At 45.3% G+C, this 22300-nt stretch overlaps 1 protein-coding gene and 1 long non-coding RNA gene across 9 annotated transcripts; one reads left to right on the top strand and one right to left on the bottom strand.

The window, feature by feature from the left end:
• The first annotated feature begins 655 nt into the window (after positions 1 to 655).
• On the top strand, positions 656 to 22296 carry LOC147139288 (uncharacterized). Of its 4 annotated transcripts, none has more exons than XR_015088885.1 (4): positions 656 to 800; positions 2403 to 2520; positions 2640 to 2775; positions 22111 to 22296. It is a non-coding gene; the product is annotated as an uncharacterized LOC147139288 (long non-coding RNA). The 4 variants fall into 4 exon arrangements; XR_015088888.1 differs by having other exon boundaries at positions 2640 to 2749; XR_015088886.1 differs by lacking the exon at positions 22111 to 22296 and adding an exon at positions 13096 to 14701.
• nfic (nuclear factor I/C) lies at positions 3076 to 19014 on the bottom strand. 5 transcript variants are annotated; one of them, XM_086046429.1, is made up of 13 exons: positions 18799 to 19012; positions 15309 to 15479; positions 13440 to 13616; positions 13184 to 13367; positions 12528 to 12605; positions 12372 to 12446; positions 11722 to 11854; positions 11053 to 11174; positions 10869 to 10982; positions 10085 to 10233; positions 9842 to 10001; positions 8922 to 9010; positions 3076 to 7938 (listed from the first exon to the last, which is right to left on the bottom strand). In XM_086046429.1, the coding sequence occupies exons 1-13, from the start codon at positions 18877 to 18879 to the stop codon at positions 7918 to 7920; spliced, it is 1554 nt and encodes a 517-aa protein (XP_085902555.1). In that variant the 5' UTR covers positions 18880 to 19012; the 3' UTR covers positions 3076 to 7917. The 5 variants fall into 5 exon arrangements, 4 of the variants coding, with proteins under 4 accessions (XP_085902555.1, XP_085902556.1, XP_085902554.1 ...); XR_015088884.1 differs by having other exon boundaries at positions 7873 to 7938; positions 8922 to 9055; positions 18799 to 19011; XM_086046430.1 differs by lacking the exon at positions 8922 to 9010.
• Positions 22297 to 22300: the final 4 nt, after the last annotated feature.

The raw sequence follows: 22300 nt of genomic DNA on the forward strand, positions 1-22300 counted from the left end.
GTGGGTGGGCATTAGTCTTACCTGGGGGCGCAAAAAAGTGCTACAATGCTCAAGTAGGTCGAAATCCAGCGTAGGGCTACTGCACCTTAAAACGTGTTTTGTTTTCTCCTTAATTGAGATAACTGTTGTTGTGATTTGGGCTAAACAAATAAGCTAACTTTAAAAACATTAACTTTCTCAATTTATTTATATTTCCACAGGTTAAACTCTTGGAACTTTTCTGAATTGTAACCCCAACCTCATTTTTTAGATACATTTGACATCTTTTTATTATTAACCTCCTGCTTATCCTTACCCTAACCAGAGCCCTTTTATTTTTGTGGGTCCCTAATCATTTGCCAATTATTTTTGTGTTTCACAAGCTACAGCAAAATTGTTCAACTACATCACTGTAACAAAGCAGATCGTTTACAATTCCCAATGGGCTGCAAGAAATGGTAAACATAATTAAAGAAAGACATTAAAAAATTTATGAATTCATTCATTCATTCGTCACGCGTTTGAATGACGCTGTGTACATTTTTAATTAATTAAATGATTGATTAATTCATTCATTCATTCATTAAAAAGGTTCACAGCGGCATTCAAACGCGTGACGCCAAGGGGAAAAAAAATCACATTTGGGACTATTTCACATGCCGGTTTACTTCATTCGGCGCCGAATTTGTACCAGTAGTTCTCGCGCGATTCACGTCAGAAACGCTTGGTGGCGAGTTGCCGGTTACGGCCAAAAAAGCATTTTGTGTTGTGACTTTATGTGGGAAGCGTGTTGGCTGGATCGTTGTCTCGGGACAGCAAAGGTACGTTGATTTTGATTGATACAGTACGTCGATCACTGCTTTAATGGTATAAATTGTCGTTCATTAAATCGTTTGTGTCCGGATAAACTAGTCTTGCTGTAAGTCGTCGAAGACTTTCAAATGAGCGCTTAGCTTGCTAGCTGCTAACGCCTGCACACGCGCGTTTCCAATACCTCGCTCAACAGACATTAATAAGTCTGCGATTGAGTGTTGTGACCGACGAAAAATGTTCTATGGTATTCCTACATAATTAACAGGTTAATGTTGAACGGCAGTGAGAACAAAACCTTTTCATGGGTATGCGAACAGGTAAGCATCACGTCTGTCTTGAATTTACAACGCAGTGGTTATTTTTGCCGTGACTGACAACTCGCCACCTCGCGTTATTTTGCCTTGAATCGCGCAAGAACTCCAAATAGTTTGTAGCTCGTAGCTTCTTGGGTAGAGCTGTCGCCCCAAAGGTGCTGCTTTATTCCTTTGCGTCACAAGTTCGAATCCAGCTCTGTACATACCTTTTGATTTCATGGATAGTATTAGTATTTGCAGTTGAACAATTTCGATGTAGCTTGTGGAACAAAAACAATTGGCAAAATGATTAGGGCCCATTAAAAGTAAAATGTTATTGTTGGACTATAGATAAGTAGAGGGTCAATAATAAAAAGAGGGGAAATTGTTAATAAAAACGGTTGGGGTTAGAACTAAGAAAAGTTGAAAAGTTTAACCTGTTAAAAGAACAACGTGTAGAATTTAGTGCCATCTAGTGGTCAACTAAAAAAATGCAACGACCTATGACGGGAAGCGCGTGCATTTTGACATGATGCTTAGTAAGTACGTTCGCTAAGTTTGTCTCCTTCGTCTATCCGTAGCACAAAGATGGCAGCGAAACAAGGCAGTGACCTGTAGAGGAGGCGTGCCCTATGTAGTATGAATTAGAGATGACTTCACCTACGATTATATACAAATAATTACGTTGATGTGATAGAGCATTTGTTTTGCATATTGTTGAATTGAATAGTGGGTTTCTAAAATGATCATTGAAAAATCCAAACATTCTCAACAATGTCCCGTGAACCAGGAAACGCATAGTTGCTGGACTGACAGTGTCCTGTAATGGCCACAGCTGAAATTGGGAGCCAGGTAATGTGGAAACCAGTTGAACTGGAACCCTGCCGCCTCCACATCACGCTAAAATAAAAAATTCACGACCAACCTTCTGTAAACGGCGGCAAAATGGCAGATTCTCGACAGGCCGAGAATTCCTTGCTACGGCGATTGAGCTTTCAGAGACGTTCACGGCAAAATAACCGCTGCCGTCTACAGTCAAAGTTTACTCACAGTCTACTTAGTATCCGTAAGCATTACAAAACTAACATGTTGCGTTAGAAATGTAATTGCTGGTCCTTATTTTTCTGTAGCGCTAAAAATGAAATGCCGCATCCTCCTTCATCACTCACAAGCATTTTTTTTTTTTTTACAATCTGCCATCTGATAGTTAGATGGATAGTAGATGTGATAGTATCTGTAAGCATGACGAAAAACAAGATGTTTAGTCACAAACGTAATCTCTGTTGATTCATTTTCTGTTGAACTACAAATGAACAGCAGCGTCTTCCTACGCCAAGCGAGCAAGTGGACTTCGGACCAGGGCTCCTCCCGCAGACACTGACGGCAGTTGTCTGTGATCGTGGGGACAATGATGATGGCTGCACTCCGAAACCAGGTGAAAATACGTTTGTAAAGTTTCCGTTTGTTTGTGACATTTACGGATGTAACGATTTGTACACAACATTGAATCGATAAAAATGGCTGCTCTTTTCTCCATCTTTGTCCAATTGTAAGGGCCAGACTGTGTACAAATGTGCAACGTTCATCCGTGGCTCATGAAAAACAACTGCTTTTGTGAATTTGAAAGTGAGCTGAGGTGACATGCTCACTCGCCGTATTGAAAGGTCAGTCCAACTGAGTGCCAGTAAAGGTAAGCAAAGTTGCCATTTTATTGTTCATAGCAGTGTTTTGTATATAATTTCATTGAATTTGTTTTATTTTTTTGATTTCATGTAATTGAATTTTAAAACAAAATCAAATGTGTCTCGACTTAAAAGCAGCCTGTCGGAACTCATTATGTTCGTAAGTTGAGGGCTACCTGTAATAATGAACATCTCTGGTGGTGAGTGTTTTGTTTATATTTTATGTTCGGTCTTTTCCAGTCAGTTGTCCCCAAGCAAATGCACGGCCTGCCAATGTCCAATAATAATAATCATCCAAATGTGAGCCGTTGTGGTATAGCTTCTTTATTGATGCTTTATTTTTGCATAGGCAATCATACTTAAAGTAAAGAATCCATCAGCATTGACAGAATGTGAGTACTGTACATCTTCGGATGACATCATTTTCAAATATGTCACTTCTTCTTACAATTGACACATCATGCAAATAAAGGTTGATATTAAAGTTTTTGCTTTTTAAAAAAATTTTTTTTTTTTTTTTTTTTAGAAAAAAAAAGCGACTAAGATGCAGCAGCCCTTTTCTACGGAAGCATATTGCTGCCACATTAGAAAAACAAATTAATACCAATTTAAAACCTGGTAAATGGTCACATCACGTAACGTGATGTTTCACATTTTAATCTGATAAATTTCAAGTTATCATGTGATAAGTTATCTCGTTAAGCAATAAGTTTGAGTTCCATATTGGGCAAAACAAAAAAGGATGCAATTAGGTCACTGGCGGAGTGCTACGCAGGAATCTGTGGGTGTCTCCTTTTTAAATCTTTCATATTTTTCAACACTTGGCCTTCTTTTTTTTTACACAGTATTTTAGAAGAGCAGCATAGTTATGTAGCCTTTAAATTTGATTCATAAGACACAAAGAAAGACTCTGCCATTGACCTGAACTGGAAATCGAAGTCAGTACATTCAATCACATATATCGCGCGTGCTACAGCTTTTTTTGTTTTGTTGTTGTTGTAGTGTGGCAGCAATACGCTTGCGTACTTTTCACCCTTCGGCCTCTCTTTTTTTCCACAAGTCTCTCGACACCGCTAGCCTCTCTTTTTGCTTTCGTTGCTATTGCGCGGCGTGAAAAGGACTGTGGCCTTACGCACCCAAAGGGAGATACCGTACACGTTTGGAGAGCAAGCGCGGCCGTGCGTCGCTACGCTAGCTGCGAAGAAAGGAAAGCCTTCAAAACAGAATAAGAGAATCCAAATCAAAACGTTAATGTGGGAAACACATTGAAAACAAACTGGAATCCTTTTCTTTTTTTTTGTGTGTGTGGGAAAACAGACCTCAGCCTGACACTCATTAATAGCAAGACCCCCCCCCCTTCCACCACCCCCCATTTTTTGTTTTTTAATTAAGCACGCCAATGTGAATACAACCCAAAAAATCTTACAGTAATATGTGTTAGCGTTACATGCTCACTCCTTAGTAGCATGGAAACAATGCTTAATGCTGCCTATAATTGTAGCCAGATTGTCTGATGCAACATATTTCATCACAAAAACACTTAAGGATTATTTTTCTTGCTGTGGACATAAGAATAAATTATTTCAATCAATCAATAGTTGATTAATATCCTGTCTTTTTGAGATTGAGGACAAAATTGACATCCTCCACTATGGCCAACATTATTGTGATCAACATGTGACGAATATATAAAAAAAAAAAAATGTACAAAATGCATTTTAGGTAAAAACGAGGTTATCCTTCATTTTCACAATTGATAATATTTTGTAAAAACAGTCAACTGAATTCATTGATCAGTCATTCTCCTCCCCTAATTAACATTCGTTTTTTAAATTCATTATAAAATGTAAACAAAAATATGTATTCCATAAAAAAAATTGTCATAATTGTAAAATCATTGTATGAATGATTGTTAATTTAATTTTGACCCAGCCAATTGATTTTTAAAATGCCAATAAAAACATCGAAAATCAACTTTTTTCATGAATTTTCTCAACACATCAATCATATAAATTAAGTAAAAAAATAATAATAAAATAAAAGAGAATATACAGTGGACCAATAGGGACCGTGCCAGACCACAACTAGCAAAATTCGTCAAATAATCAACCCCATTTGTAAGTGCATGGGGGGGGGGGAATTATTTCATCCCAAAGTATGAATGAATAAGTGCAGACATACCACCAATAAGAATTGATCGCCCAAAATTGAGGTTGGTTTCCCCAAAACCCAAAAACTAAAAGCAGTTTTGTTTTGTTTTTTAAATTGTGAACAGCTAAATCCGCGGATGCAAATCCGCTGCATTGACTAATTTTTGTTGGTGCTTTTGTTGCGGCTTGATGCCACTAGCATTGTTTCCATGCAACTAGCACATGTTTTGTTTTTCCCAAAAATGATGACAAATAACAAACAAAAGAAAATAAAATGGCTAAGCTGATTAAAGAAAAACAGGACGCAGCTACGAATGCTAAATGCTAAAGATTTTCATTCAACGTTTAACCACCAAAGCAAAACGCACAACCACGGCAGCTTCCGTTGTTCCAACCTTTCCCAACTGTGATTTTGAAGCTCGATGTCAAGATGGCATCGCACAGAAGTTGTGGAAAGGAAAATAAAGAGCATTTGGCTAAATGAACACAACGGTCAGCTTTGGTTCGGGGGGGACAAAAAGCCCTTTGAGGGAGTCGAAACATTTCAAAATGTCCTCATGACAAGATTTGCATGGCTTTGGTCTTTTTGCGCCTGCTGTTGCTGTGCTGTTCCTCTCTTCGATATCTTTGTGTACACTTTGCTCAATCATTTCGTCCCTTTTCTGCTGTGCAAACAAAAAGTTTATCCTCCTAGCAGAGGTTAGCTTTAGCATCACGATTGCGCACGTGTGGCTCGGCCACCACTCAAACGTTTCATATACATTCAAAGTATTTAGACACACTTGTGTGTTTCCGTTATAAGATAAACTTAATAAACATACATGCAAAATAGTTTGGAAAAAAAAGTTCAAAATGATTATCTTCAGTTTGGAAATCAAGCTGTATGACTGAAGTGGATGGTGTTCAAACAGCTAATCAAAGCTAAGGCCCGTGCCATCATTTGTCACTTAGCCTAGCTTAGTTTAGCAGTAGCGGCACGCTTTTCCCGTGAGCTGCTCGGGAAAGGCGGCAGCGGCAGCGCCTCCCCCTGTCTGGAGTGAGAAGTGCAACAAAAGTGCCGGCTGTCGGTTATCTGTGGCAATGTTAGCGTCAAGATGAGCTCATCTCAAATTGGCGGGCCAGCCCTTAAAGCGCGACAGCGAAAACGGCGGGCTGTACGCGCAAGGCTAGATACACTTTGCGTCCGTTTCACGGATGCTTGCGGGTTCCAAATGTTGCTGTAGCACCAGGAAACCACGAACGTAGCGTCCAGATGACAACAAGTTGACAGGACGTTTCACCAGGAATACAAATGGTTTCTTCCATCGTTTCAAATCTTGGTTGTTTTGCGTGGTTATTCAGTCAATTTGGTCAGTTTGTAGGTCAGTTGGAATAACCTTTTGGATTATAGGGGAAACGTCTTCAACCGCCAACAAGGGTCCAGTTGCCGCCATTCAACTTTTGAGGAATTTTCATTCCGAATGGCGTCCTCCGGTGGATGCATTGCTTAACGCAACAGAAGTATGAGGACAGCGAAGGTTCGCTACTTTGCGGTTCATCTTTTGCATCAACACTGTGTTATAGATTTTTCTATTCCTCTGTACTCATTTCCGTTAGCCTACCAAGGCCATTTTACATAGTTCGTTAGCAATAAGCTAACAAACCTTTGGTTGTCTTCCCTTTCTTGACGGCAAGAGTGAGAACAGGCGCTAAGGACTACTTTCAAAAGTATATTTTACTGAGCTGAAGTGGATTTTCATTTTGAGTTCCAATGTGATAGTTAAGTCTTTTTAAAAATGGATTTCATAGGAGTAATGTATCGCACCTTTTCACCCATCGCGAGTAAATGTGGAACATACGCTCTTTAGCGATAAACTCGGCTTCACTGTATAAGTGACAGTTTCTATATTTGTTTTAGTACGTATAAATGATCCTTTGCCAACGCCAAAGTGTGCAGGCTGCTTTGCGTCAAGGAACCTGGCATGCAACTTTTTTGTTTTGTTTTCTTGAAGCCGTACCATGAAAAGTTGTTCTTACCTTTCCAAAATGTGTCATTATTATTCTTACTCTTATTATTCTTGTTGTTGAACTGAAGGCAAGGCACATACTGTGGTTTAGGACATATCGTGCAAAACTGACTTTCAAAAAAAGCTCCAGCGAGCGGGGCTGGAGGGATGTGATGGATTCCGAGCAAAATTCTTGGGGTGGGGTCAGGGGGCTGGTTGGTGGGGGGGGGGAAAAAAAAAACGCATTCCACATTCCCTCTGTAGGCCTTTGCTCCAAATCCTTTCCCATGTTGGCCCCTTTCACGCAGAGTTAACAAACACAAACGTGTGCCGTCATTGTTAGGTTAGTTTCTGGTAGTTATCCAGCATTTCGTCAGCGCTCACAAAAACGTGTTTGATGACGTCCGCACGAGCGTTAAACTTCAAACAGTTTGCGTGACGCCGCCCTGACGCTCTGCATGAAAGGGGCTCGCTTGCGTGAAGGAGTGGCCTGCACTCGCGTCCTTGAGGGCAACTTCACGCTTTCGCGCCGATGGTGATTGTCAATCCAGTCTTTTTGGCTTTTCCTCTTCTTTTTGTTTTCGCTCTTTGTGGGGACATTGGAGAAGGAGAGGGGGAAAAAAAGTGCAAAAATCACGTTTGAATGAAAAGATGGTGTGTGTGTCTCTCTCGTTGGAGTCTTTGGGGAAATGCAGGGAAAAAAAAGAGCAAGGCTTATTTGCATATATGATAAGCAGCACCTGCAGGGAGGGGCGGGGTTAAAGGCTGAATTGACGTCCTTTCCCGGGAATTCCTTCCAGCGACCAGTGGTGAGAGCCGCGGTGAGTCCGTGCGGCTCGCGGCCCACCGTGCGCCCACACCCGTATGCAACTAGGAAGCCCATCTAGTATGCGTGCATGTAACATCCATCCATGATCTCAACCGCTTATCCTCACTAGGATGGCATATACGGCTGATATATTAGTGTGTAGTTATGTTTGGGTGTGAGCACACATAGAAGAGATCTCGTAGTGTTTCAGTTGCCCAGATACCAAGACTGAAACACACACAAATACACACAACCGTGTCAGATCACTAAACATCACAATAGGACTTGCGATCAAGTCTACTAAAGTACACCGCAACAAAGTACAAGAGATCTTGAATATGGTGGTGCCTTGAGATTTCGAGTCCAATTTGTTCCATCAATATGCTCGTAACTCAGAACAGAAATCCACTCATGGAATTGAATGGGAATGCCAATCATCTGTTGCAGATGTCCCCCTCACCAGCAAAAGTTGTCCCGCCGAATGTGTTTTTTCATGCGAAACCGGCTAGAATTCAAAGACTTTTTGCCAAGCTGCGTCCATTGACTGGCCACTGTGCTGCTCTTTCTGCTGTGACCGGCCGCCTTGGCACACTCTCAAGTGGGTCCAGTTGACTGCCACCGTGCAGCGCTCGTGTTTCAAGTCCAAGCCAAAAAGAAAAAGCTGTCCGGAACGACGGCTCGCATCTCCAAAAAGTCTCACTGGTATCATCGCAAGGCACCACTGGACATTCAAAATCAAGTGAAAGCAAGAGATCAGACTCGAGGCAAGTTGAACAATTCACAATGCAGTGGCTGCATTGTGCATGTGTGGGTGGGGGTGTGTGCGTGAGTGTGTGCAGGCTCAGCGGTTTTTTTTTGGGGGGGGGGGGGGGGATTTTTTTTTAGATCAGATTAACTGCAATGCAGCAAACTGCACACTGACCTACATCAACGACAGTAGAGCACACGTCCCATTTCCACTCTGGGTCTCGATGCCGCACGCCGGCCAAGCGCGTTCATATTAATGCTGCACATTGTTGTGCACGTCTACACCGCAACGTGTACTACGCTGGGGGGCATCACGTACCGAGCGGCACTACGCAGACGTGAATGGCCGATCTCTAACGTCGGTTTCGACGGCGCTCGCGACTACGAAGACCGCGTCCATTTTGAATACGTGGCTCCCATGTTCATCTCAAAAAGCAAATGCGTCAACGGAGATCGGGACCAACCTGGGCTTGGTAGAGTCCACCTGGGTCTCGAGGCGCGACGCCAACAAAGGAGGAGCGACTGGCAGGGGGGGTCCCGGGGGCCGAGTAGGCTGTTGTGATGACATCATCAGTCCACTTTTACACACTCTGTGGGCCTGATTTACAAGTTGGCTCGGTCATGCAAATACAGGTGGAAGCCACCGGTCTACTAAGCGGGTGCACCCCGACTGCCAAACGGGACAAAATAGCCACGCCGTTCATTGGTCACGTTTTGACCCCAAGTGCGCAAGCGTTTGAGGGAAACCGAACAAGACAAGGTAGCTTCTGGAAAAATGATGAATGCTGAACGAATGATATAGGATGATGTGAAATCCCGTGGGATGAGCAAAATAGTCGTGAATCTGTCAAGAAATGTGGAAATGATCCAAAATATATTTGAGGCTTTTATTTTGAACATTTAGGCTACATTTTGAAATGTGAATAGTTCACATGGCAGCTAAAATGAGCTGAGCATTTTGAGATTGGAATGAATTGAATCAGTCAAGCAATGTGAAAAGGAGGGACAAATATGTGGAAATGTTGCTTTTAGGGCTTTTATTTAGAAATTTGGGGAATGGGAATAGTGCAGATGATGGCTCGAATGAGCCCAACATGTTTAAGTTGGAATGCTTTGAATCGGTCGGGAAATGTTGAAGGGGGAGAATGTGGGGAGTAAAAAAGTGAAACCGTTGGTGGAAAATGTGGAATTTTTGATGCGTGCGTGCTCATTTGTGGAGTGCTGAAAATCATTCCCAAGGTGAACCGAATAAGCTGAACGTTCCAAACGGGAATGCCGTGTGTCAAATGTCTCGTGACTTGGGGCGAAAACGGAGAAAAGAAGCCAAATAATTCCCTGCAAGGATTTTTGCCGAAAAGTAAATCAGGGCCGGCGGAACACTTACTGGGTGACGTGGGGGAGTTTGCGGCCCCGTCGGAGGAGGTGCTGGGGGGCTTGACGTCGGCGGGCCGGGGCAGGGGGGACGGGGGCGGCCCCAGGGCGGGGGCCAGCATCTGAGAGGAGAGGTAATGGCTGCTCACTTTGAGCTGGTTGCTGCCGTTGAGCTGCAAAGGCCAAAAAGCTTCCTCAGCCCGGAGCGGACGAAACAAGCGCAAGTGCCGGCCCACGCGGGCTCACGCGGGCTCACCGAGCTTTGGTTGGCCGGGTCGCAGGTCAAGGAGACCAGATCCTTCAGGGGGTCCTGGCCAAGGTGAGGAGGGTAACGGATGGCTCCGTGAGGGAAGTAGGACGAGGACGCAAAGTGCAAAGATGGCGACGGGTGAGGACGGGACAGACCTGAAGCAACACACACACACAAGGATCATGGAGCACATCTCTGTGTCTATATGAGACGGTGGTCAATGTGCCTCCACTAGTCCACACGCAGCATTCTGATGAATATTGCGTTTGTGGAATACGAGGTAAGCGGCAAAATGCAACCGTTTTCGGGGGCATCCTTTTTTATCACTGAAAATGACATCACAGGGCACAGTAAGGACCGATGACGGAGTGACAAAATGGCCGACCCCTGAGATGGACAAAAACAAGCAGATCAACTCATATTCCACAAACGCACTATGAATCAGAATGCCGTGTTTTGACCAGTCGGGCTGCGTGGAACATTTTCTTGAAAAGAACATTTTGAGGATGACCTCTCCTTTATAAGACCAGAAGAAGACATTTATGATGGGGCTGCACAAATCAACATTGTTTTTCAGAGTACGAAGGATTGATGTCTGACTATGCTTTTAATATCTGTCGGTATGTGTTCCAACCAATATTATTACTGTTAACGAAAACCAACAAAGTAATGACAACAAAAATCATTTCCTTTAGTTGAGTGCTCATCGTGGACATCAATTCTATTGTTTAGTTTCGTTTTTTTCCCCGTGGTCAACTCGAAAGACGAGCTGGCTGACTCGGCCACTGACCGCTGTGCACCGCGATGACGGGCCGATGATGCTGAGTGAACGATCCCAATCTGGGCGAGTCCTCCTGGGCCGAAGGGCTGTCCAGCTCGGCCTTTTTCACTGGAGGAGACGCGCCTGACACACGCACACGTTGAGAGAGGAGAAACGCGCACGCACGCACGCTTTGCGTTTGTGGCGGCGTTACCTCCTTCCATGTCGTCCGTCCAGTTTCTGGAGCTGCTGGCCGGAGAGGACGGCGAGTGGTAATATTCTCCTCCCGGACTGCCAACCTCCTCCTCCATGGAGCCCGACTTGTGCCGCTTACTCCTGCGCACGCGCACACAACGTGGGTGTTCAAATGAAATAAAAGGACCATATGAATAGAAGGGTCCTTCCCAAAAAGCGGAGTGCGGTGCCATGCCAGTGGCTGTGACCCCAGGGAACATGTTGTGTAATTGCACAGCCACTACAGTAGTTGGCAGTGTCGCTCTCATTGTCAGTGTGCAAAGGAGTATACTTCCAACAATTTTAGAGACAAAGGATACTATTTATAGCTACGGCAGAGAGAGGTAGGGGGGGGTGAAATATTTTCTTCCTGGGAGCGTGTGGTGCACTAGGACGGACGGATGGATGATAGATATTTATTTTTAGGGGGAACCAATTCCCATGATTTCATCCTTTTTTTTTTTTTTCTTTCAAAGTGGTTGAAGAAGTTTGGAAAATGGATGGAATGTGTCCTTCATGGCAAAATCGTTTGCAAGCATTTGTAATGCTGTGAGCCACTGGGCGAGCGCCTCGAAGTTGTCATCGGTTGTACGCTTTCAGCTCTTGCAGCATTTTTGCTTTGGACTATTTTGTGCGCGTGTGTGCTTACCCGCCAGACGAGGTGCTGGCGAGCGTACGCCGCATGTTGATGGGCTGGGGCAGCGCCTGGTTCAGATCGTAGGCCAGGTGGCCTTGGAGCTCCCCGATGGAGAAACTGGGTCCCGCCCCTGAGACCACGGGAGCTGCAAACACACAAGCGCACACAGATGACAGCGCCGTGTTGACTTCAGGCTTCTCGAAGGAGTTTGCTCATGTCGCGTTCACGGGCATCCAAGGGCTGCGTGATATCAAAGGCCCGCACAGTCACCGGGTCTGATTTTAGACCCGAACAGACTCCTGCTAAACCTGGTTCAGCATCGTTTAATAAAAAAAAAAAGAAAAGAGAATAGTCAGGTTCATCTAAAATAAAGTCGTGTATTTCAAATCAAACTTCATGAAGGATACAAGACATAAGAGTACTGCATTGATTGACTGATGTATTTGAAATTCAGAAGTACACGTTGAGGTGGCAGACAGTCAGACGCTTGCTGTTTTATAAAAGTGCCTGACTCAAATTGAAATTTGCTGTCGATATTTCATGAGACGGATAAACGCTGCAATAATTTCACATACTGTATTTGTCAACAGCTACATTTCAAAATATTGATTTGACAGTCAAAAGGCAAATGAGAGTCTGAAAGACGCGCGGGCGCGACTTACTTCTCGACACCTGCACCAGCTCGGTGACGCTGAATACTCCCGACGTCACAAAGGCGTCTTGGAACTCGGGACCGTCTGCGACAGGGACCACAGCGAGCCGGTCGGCGAAGGCCACGCGCAGACGACGCTCATGCTTCACGCTACGCGCTAGCTTACCCATAGTGGCGGTGCGACTGTCCTCCTGATCGGACGCCGCCGCCGCCGTCCGAGCGGGACTGCCGCCCTCCTCGGCCTCTGCGCGCACACAAAGGAGGGGAAGGTGTGACGATAGCCATAGAACAGAAAGCGGATATTGCGTCTTGATGCTATATCCAACCACCCGTGTTTGATATCGCTTGTGAGCTGGAGCCTATCCAAGCTCTTGTAAGGGTGAGTGATGTCCTGGACTGGTCGCCAGTCCAAGTCGGGGCACCAAGAGACAAATGACAAACCCGTCGCCGCTAACTGAATTTCAAAAACTTGCGTCAAAATGAAATGAAAAAAACAACTATGATGAAAAATGCATAACTATTATAACCGTGGTTGCCACTCGGCAGTCAATGTCAAGCAGGATACATCTGGATGAATAATGGATCGGTTACCTGTCAATATCAGGACTTAGTATATATAGACAAATAACGGAGTGGTCGCCAGCCAATGTCAGAGAAAAAAATAAAGCCCGCTTAGCAAAGGAACACGTGCCAAAGTGAGGACTTGCTTCAGAATGTTTTTTTTTATTCAAAAGGCCCCGCCTCCTTGCAAATGGCGTCCGAAAGGACCCGCAGCTGCGCTGCCCACCCCAGTGCCCGATCAGAAAGGAGACGTGTACTGGCCTCTACGGTGGACGTAGTAGGCCAGGTAGAGGTCCAGCTCCTTGACGGAGACGGAGATGTGCCTGGGCTGCACGCACAGTAGCGGGTTGGCGCAGTGGCCGCCCTTGACCAGACGCTCGCCGTCCGTGCTCTCCAGTGGGATCCCTTTGAACAGGATCACCATCACCAGGTCCAGCCGCCACACCTGAGGGAAGCACAAAAGGCGCGCGGGCGTCAGCCCTGAGGGACCCCGTCGGCCCGCCTCCGCCCGCTCCACCTTGTCGGCCTGTCTGAGGCAGTCGATGCGTCGCATTTTGCCTTTCTGGTCGGGATTGGACAGGACGCAGCAGGCCGCCTTCTTGCCCGTGACGGACATGACAAAGTCCTCTCTGCATTCCGGTCGGATGTCCTTTCGCAGTTTGGCCAGAAGGCGACTGGCCCACTTCTGCTTCACCTGCCACCAAAACCACAACAACAACAACAACATGCTGAATAAGGATGTGACTTCATTGTGGATTTCATTTGAACTGGTGGCTGTCCTCCAGGGTGCCTGATCAAAATTAAGATGAAATAATAGAGTGGATCCCACATACTTGAAGTTTGGCTTGAAATTCTACTATTCTCCTTCTACTATTCTCCTTCCCCCCCAAGATTAAAAAAAAGAAAAATCGGAGGGGGGAAACCCCATTTTTACAGGGAAAATGCTTTTTGGCGGTCCTGTCTTATTCAACATTTTATTGGGTTTACTTTAGAAAGTAAATGTTTTTTTTCTTTGGTCAATGCAATTATATTGAGGGTCAATAATATGTGGACTTTGGCCATTAGCGTTCGGCCCGTTCCTAGTGAGCTGAGCAATGTAGTCGGGGCGCCCTCTGCTGGACATGATGACCATTACATGTCTAATTTGGACCCTGGCTGTCCACTATGGTGCCTGATCAAAAAATAACAACGCTATATTAAAATGTCTGCCTTTACAAAAATCATTCTGATCGACACTATAACCGCTATGTCACGTTCCTTCTTGCCTGCTGCTGTCAGTCTCTTTAACAAGAACATTGTGTAGTCTCTACAAACTGGCGGACATTAGTGCAATTGTGCAGTCCTGCACCTGAGCTCATATCGTACAATACTCAACATTCCCCACTACTGTTAGTCTAGTTTTATTTTTATCCAATGCTGTTCCTTACATTTCACTACAGCACTGCAGCACTGTCACTTACTTAGAGTATTTTTCCTCTGTACTATGTACAGGCTAAAACGAGTGTTCCTCATACTTTTTATGTAGATGTATGTCGGTGTGTATATACAGGTGTATATACACATGTTACTGCGTATATTTACATAGTTTTGATCCTGAATGTTTGCCGTTAATGTTATACATTAATGGGTACATTATGCCGCCTGTGTCCCTGTGTGACCTATATCATTGCTGCTGTAACACTGAAAATTTCCCCACTGTGGGATCAATAAAGGCCTTCTTATCTTATCTTATCATATTCATGATTGTGCAACTATCGTTTTCTTATATGCAGAGCTGTTTCTAATAATTTTACCACCTTTCTTAGCTTGATGAAAGGGCCAAAATATTGGAAACTGTGTTCAGTATGATGCAGTACATATTGTTCGCTTGGAAAACTTCAGTACATGCAAGCGCAAGGTTGTTAGTACTCTAATATTTTGTGTTTTATTATTTGAAATACATAAACTAATCAACTATGTGGTATAATAAATGAAAACTATGTTAATTGCTTGAAGTAATTTTTTTCTACAAATGTATTTTATTTGCAACAAATGAACCAATTACTGAACAGATTAAATGAAAAAAATGTTTAGTGTACTACAAAATGTGAAAAAAATCAAATATTTTGTATTACCATTTTCGATAAAGAACTTAGCCAATTCTAAAGTCAAAGAAAAGAAAAACATGTTGACCGTATGAGGCAAAATGATCCGTTGATGTATTACTTGCATTATTGAACCAATTACTTGATCAAATGAAATCAATTCAGCAAGCATTGAATGTGATCAAATGAATTGCAAAAACATTTGAACTAACCATTTTTAGTCACAAACATGCCAGGACTCTTGATAATGTCAATGTAGAGCCCCGGATGAATGAATGTAAATGTGTTTTTCCGTGACGCACCTCCGCCTTCTCGCCGAGGAGCTCTTCCTTGACCGCCCTCTCTTCTTCTTTGGTCATCCTCTTCTCGTGCTTCTTGAAGTACTTCCTCTTCCTGGCCTGCAGGTTGAACCACGTGTAGGCGAAGGCGCGCACCTGCGGCAGAAGCGCTTCGATGAACGGATGGAACTCATCCTAGAAACAAACACACACAAAAGTGGACTTAGGAGTACAATCGGTCCTCAAAGTCACTGAGTTCAGCAGACTTGTTTACATTGGGCAACATATTGCTCTCACTACTGGCAACAACGACGTCACTTCCCGTCACTCCACATTAAAAGCGAGGCGTGAAGGATTCTTTTTTTTCCCCCCCTTTTACCTTACATGACACGAGAGGAGACTTTATTATTATCATCCACACGCTTTGCGTCCCCGTATGACTCAGACACGTCTCAAGATGGAAAAGTCATGATGGAAAAGAAAAAGAGAGTAGGAGGGAAAACTGGGAAAGCACTCACATTTTACTTTACTTTGGAAAGTCCTTTCTTTGCTCCTCCAAGCAACCAGCAGTACACGTTTCTTATTAAAGTACGACCCTGGCTAATGAATGCCCCGACTTGCCAGTCGGATGATTTATTTTATTGATTTATTTTTGCTTTGTGTTGCAAGACAACATTGGAGTTACAATCCCCAGATAGGCTGAAATAAAAGAAAAAGGGTGCAATTAAGGTATGCTAATGCCCTGACTTGTGGGCACGCAGAGCCACCTCAGTTCATTAGGCACTTTCGTACGTTTATTGCCAGTCAAGCAGTGGGTACACAAATACACAATGATCACATTCGCAAGGAGCTGCTGTAGGCCACAATTCGCACCCAGACACTCACAAGCAGATTAACCAACAACCGCTTCTGACATCGCTCACTAGACCACGCCCTTTAAAGTCAACCAAATACTACAGTAAGTGTAGTAATTACTACAACACTTTAGAACTTCACGTTTGACGCAATCCAGTGTTATTGTCTTCATTCAAAACCAGTAAGACCTATGTTTGTTTCAAAACACGACACAATCTGTCAGTGGCGTCTGCTGGATCGTGCAAGGTTAAAGTGATGCTTCAAATCACATGGATCCAGGACTACCTCACAAACCGGCCACAGTATGTGAGGACACAGGACTGTGTGTCTGACGTGCTCCTCTGCAGCACGGGGGCCCCACAGGGAACTGTCTTGGCTCCCTTCCTGTTCACCCTCTACACCTCGGACTTCAACTACAACACCCCTACCTGTCACCTGCAGAAGTTCTCTGACGACTCTGCGATTGTCGGCCTCATCACAGGCGGAGATGATCGGGAGTACAGAGAACTTACTCAGGGTTTTGTGGATTGGTGCCAGCAGAACCGCCTCCTGATCAATGCGGGGAAATCCAAAGAAATGGTGGTGGATTTCGGTAGGCGCCAGCACTCTTCACCTGCACCAGTGAATATCCGGGGAACAGATGTTGAGAGAGTCTCAACTTACAAGTACCTGGGTGTTCATCTGAACAATAAACTGGACTGGTGCGACAACACAGACGCCCTCTATAGGAAGAGTCAGAGCAGACTCTTCCTACTCAGGAGACTGAGGTCTTTTGGGGTTCAGGGGACACTCCTCAGGAACTTTTATGACTCGGTGGTTGCATCGGTCATCTTCCAGGGAGTGGTCACCTGGGCAGGCGGCGTCTCGGCCCGGGACAAGAAGCGGCTGGACAAACTGGTCAAGAGGGCCGGCTCTGTCCTGGGCTGCTCCCTGGACTCTGTGGACTCGGTGGGGGACAGGAGGATGTTGGCCAAGCTGTCATCAATGCTGGGCAACCCGGACCACCCCCTCCAGGGCACCCTAACAGCACTCCATAGCACCTTCAGTGACAGACTGTTACACCCTCGCTGTGCAAAGGAGAGATTCCGCCGTTCCTTCTTGCCTGCTGCTGTCAGACTCTTTAACAAGAACATTGTGTAGTCTCTACAAACTGGCGGTCATTAGTGCAATTGTGCAGTCCTGCACCTGAGCTCGTATCGTGCAATACCCAATATTCCCCACTACTGTAATACCGTGCAATACTCAACATTCCCCACTACTGTTAGTCTAGTTTTATTTTTATCCAATGCTGTTCCTTACATTTCACTACAGCACTGCAGCACTGTCACTTAGAGTATTTTTTCCTCTGTACTATGTACAGGCCGAAATGAGTGTTCCTCATATTTTTTATGTAGATGTAGGTTGGTGTGTATACACATGTGTATATACACATGTTACTGCGTATATCTACATAGGTTTGATTCTAAATGTTTGCCGTCAATGTTATACATTAATGGCCACATTATGCCGCCGCCCCTGTGTGACCTATATCTTTGCTACTGTAACAACGAAAATTTCCCCACTGTGGGATCAATAAAGGCATTCTTATCTTATCTTATCTTATCTTAACACTTTGACTCCATCCAAGTCCTTAAATGTCACTTTGTTGCTTCTCGCGCATCAGCTGTCACAATGACGACTCGGTCGGGTCTCCTGTGCTACTTCATCCTGAATACATGGACCGGCTCTGTGTGCAGCTACTCGCCGGGACCGGAGGCCCTCTGTCGGCCACACTTTGGTCCCTCGGCCCGCTGTGTCCGACTGCGGCCATTTTCTGCTGAGTAACACGCAGGCGCGCTCCGCCGCCGGGAGGAAGTTGAACTTGGCCTTCCGCCGTCCCGGCCAGCCAGTCTGCCCGAGTAAACGCCAGCGTGGCCGCCCCGACGAGCCTTCGAGCGGCGTTTGTCTCGCCGAACCGCTGTGCGATGGAGCCCGGCGGGCGACACGAGCGGTCCGAGGTCCGCTTCCGCACCGAAGCGCCCTCACGCCAAACTCCCTTGCGAAAAGCCCCCAATCCAAGTTGAGCGACATTCGTTGCAGAATTACGCGGTGTCCCGCATTACGCACTTAGTGTTCTCCTTTTGGGTGGCGTTTGGACCTATTCGGCGTTAACGCGAGACGCAATGAAAGCCTGTTGAGGACAATATAACAAGTTTTACCTTGCCTTCGAAGGCTAACTTCCGCCCTGCGAAGGAAGCCGTTCACTGACGACTCAACTCTAAAAGTTAAGCTTTTAAAATACAACGCGTTGTGTGCCACTTCTATTACTAAACCGAATTGTAATTGAGAGCATAAATGTTGAGAAAGCTCCACCGGTCATTTTCTAAAAGATGCGAGTGTCCGCCAATGTCCAGATGTTCTTTAATCCGCTTGATTTTGAATGAAGTTTGGCAAGGGACTCGCCAACGTCACACGTCACACTGAGGCTGTTCAAGAACTAAAAACATGGGACATTTGGAACGGAGAAATGAAAAGAAACAGCACAAGTTTTGAGCTAAATGATATCCCGAACTCGGCTCCGTGGCCTTTTTTGGGCACGCCGCGTCTCGGGACTCAAAACGTTCGAGAACGGAACCGCTCTTGCTTCGGGTTGTTGTTGTTGTTGTTGTTGTTGTCCTACCATGTCCGAACCGAGCCGCCAGCCGAGGAAGTTGCAGCGGATGTCAAGGCCGGCCCATCTCCAGCCGCCTTCCCTTCTCATTCCATATTCACGGTCGACACGAGCTCCGTGCCAGCGGGGGAAATCCAGGAGCGCAACCGTCCCGCGTCGAGCCCCGGACAGCACCCCCCCACCACCGCCACCGCCACCGCCACCGCCACTGCCACCTTCCCCCAGCGCGCCCCCTCCCTCTCCCGGCAGGCTGCGGCAGAGCACGATGGAGCCACGTTCACCTTTTGGGTTTACCTCCGCCAAGGATCGCCTCCTCCTCCTCTCGTCCATTAACACGTAATAACAATTACTTATGTATGAGGGTCATCATTGCATTGCGTGGAGAGCCTTCAGGCCCCCCCACCCCCCACAAAGGAAGCTCACTAGCAGTTAGCGTCATATTTTCAGCAGCGCCCCCCCCCCCCCCCCCCCAAAAAAAAGAAAAAGTGCTCAAACCCCTGACAGTGATGTCATCAACTACCAACCACTTAGCTCTTTCCTATTTGGGACATCAACAACAACATTTTTCATCCTTGCCGCTCAGTGTCAGGTCACATGTAGACAAACACCAAAGTTTTTGGATGAATTGAACGCGCTGACCTAGCTAGTACCGCCCCCAACATTAACTAGGTTACACTTTGCCATCTTGCAACACAATTGTATGGTCACTAAAATGAACACAATTGTATGGTCACTAAAATGAACATTTCATAGGAAGCTACATGTATTTGAAAAAAAAAATACAATAAAATATAAGGCGAAAATATGCTCATCAATAATATTTTTTTAATCTGCTTTAAGCTCACCAAAAAAATGCATAAAAACTTGCCAGGTTTGGCAAAGGCGTGTATCATGGGAAAAAAATGGGGGGGAACCAAGTAAACCCCCCCAGTACCGTCCCCTGCAGTTATAAAAAATGAGTCCCCATCACCAACAGTCATGAAATTTGGTATGCATGTCTATCGTAACAGAACACAAACAAAAAGTCTCAAGTGAACAGGAAGTCAGCCATGTTGGTTTGAAGCCGCCATCTTGGGTCAATTCCAGATTTTCGTACTTTTAACAAATTCCACCGATGAGTCTCAATTGGAAGCGGCTAACGAAGACACGTGCCACGCTAAATTGCTAACATGAATTTGGCTACGCCAGCAAATGTGGGTGGAGCATGGCAACAATTTTGAGGCCACTTTGAAGATTGACCACATGAAAAATTTGGTGAAAGCTTTGAAAAATAACATAAGATTTCTGGCTACGTACACCACTGGCCCCAGACACCAGTCACCAAATTTGGTGGACACGTGGATCATAACAAGATACACAAAAAGGTCTCAAGGACCCGTGCCCGAATTTGCACAGGACGTCGGCCATTTCGGCTCGAAGCAGCCGTCAGAAACTCCAACGAGGAAATCCAAGCAAACGGGAAGCAGGCGTCTACAACAAGCTGTTTTGCCAACGACATTAAATGAGGGCGCCAAACTCAATCATTTGGAGGATTCGCCTTGAAAAGGAAGAAAAAATGGAACGCGGCAGCTCGTTAAATCACTTACGACATGTCGCGCATGTTATTTAAACCAATGTGGATGACATATTGTAGAATATTTTCCTTTTGGTCATCATTTTGTCTTTTTGTCGACACTGCACTGGACCTGGCGGGCTTTATGACCGTCACGCAGTGCGTGCGTGCGCGCGCGCGTGTGTGTGTGCACCCGCGAGCTGCTGACTCAGCCTCTTCCCATAAGCGCCTCTCTGGCTCACCCTACTGGTGTTCACGCGGAGGGAACTTAACTTTCGAGTGACAATAAAGCAGTGATGAAAAAATGGCGGCGGCAGACAGAAGAAGAGCAGGCGAGATTTTTTTTTTCACCAGCACAGTGGAATACTTTGTTCCCAGCTGGCTCCGCAGGGCCCCAGGGTGAACAGGTACCAGCGTGGGTTGGGGTACCACGTTGCATCAAACTGGCAGCTGTTTGACCACCAATATTATGACCACTGCTTTTGGCTTCATGAGAGGCGAGGGACTCGAGTCACGTGACTTGACTGGAGTCAGGCTTAAGTTGCCAATTAAAGGACTTGGGACAAAAACTTCTGAAAGAATGCGCCAGACTTGACTCATCTGTCGTGGATGGACAGATGTTGACGCAGGAATTATCCTTTTTAAGGCGGATCAGCCGCAGCGGCTTAGCGAGACGCTCGGCCTCTTCCCGCCCCGTCGGCGCTCCGGCGCCATGTTCACACTTGGAGATTTGACGGACAAGTACTGTTTTGTGGGAAAGTGATTTTTTTGCGGGGGACGTTTGTTTGCAAATGAGTTGTGTGTCTGGAATTTCCAGCAAGTTTGAAATCAAACAACCAAGTCAATCTTAAGTTATCTGACCATTTCCAGCCCACTGTGATGTAACTGTGGGATGAATGAACAAAAACCGCCAATTTCCCCAGCCAATGACCTGGCAGCTAGCCTTGACCCAGTTCTAATGCCACTTTCAACTCAACTCAACTTTATTTTTGAAGCACTTTAAAACCGACTATAGCTGCATACAAAGTGATGTACAAGTGCTTCCAAGCATTGTCAAGTCAAAGCCAAATGCTAAGGTGAGCTGCAGTGTTAGCACAGATTAGCATTAGCAAAAAAAATGCAAGTAATTGACAGCCCTCCCCCACATAATGCTTGCAATTGCCTGTATTGAAAGTCATCTTAGATTACCTTTAGACAATGAAGAAGCATAGGCACCTTAATGCAAAGACTCTCCTAACTTCTACCGACAACCCAGTCTAAACGCCAACATACAACATTCAGAAAACAGGTAAGCCGCGATTGGTCATTACGTGAGCCCTGAGAAACTGTGATGTCATTTTTAGTTGACAGCAATGACAAAATGGCCACACCCAGAGATGGACAAAATCGGGTAGATTTTGCTGCTTCACTCATATCCATTTTTCCAGATCGAGACAAATGCATATTCAGTGGCCACGCCCACAGCATTTTAACCATCCGAATTTGGCAGGCATCTTAACAACACTTTTGTCCGTGCTGTCTCAAATTGACCAGACATTAAGTTTCACTTTGCAGAGACTCTAACGGTCGCCATTATAAACAGCCTCATGACCTACTCGTAAGATGTTTTCGTCTCCGCATTCATTTTCATTGTCGTCAATTTCATTGTCTTTCCGTTTGTTTGTTTGGCTTGTTTCCGGTCTGGTGAATTGCATAGAAAGCGCATAAGAAAGTTCAACGCACAAGCCAAACACATCACAAGAAAACAAATCAATCTGACCATCCACCAGGTGTCGGCGCCAACGTCGTAGCGAAGTTGCCACCTCACTGAGCCGGATGCCGTTGCCATGACGACCGCGACGCTGTCAAAGACGGAGACGCGGACATTTACGGAAGACAAACACGCTTGGAGCTCAAGGAAAACAAGACGAGATCCTCGACTTCATCTTCTTGTAAACGTCGCCAGAGGAACCAAGTCGG

Source organism: Filicampus tigris, chromosome 12 (assembly GCF_054856515.1).
Source record: "Filicampus tigris isolate MCC_2025a chromosome 12, RoL_Ftig_1.0, whole genome shotgun sequence".
Taxonomy (NCBI): Eukaryota; Metazoa; Chordata; class Actinopteri; order Syngnathiformes; family Syngnathidae; genus Filicampus; species Filicampus tigris.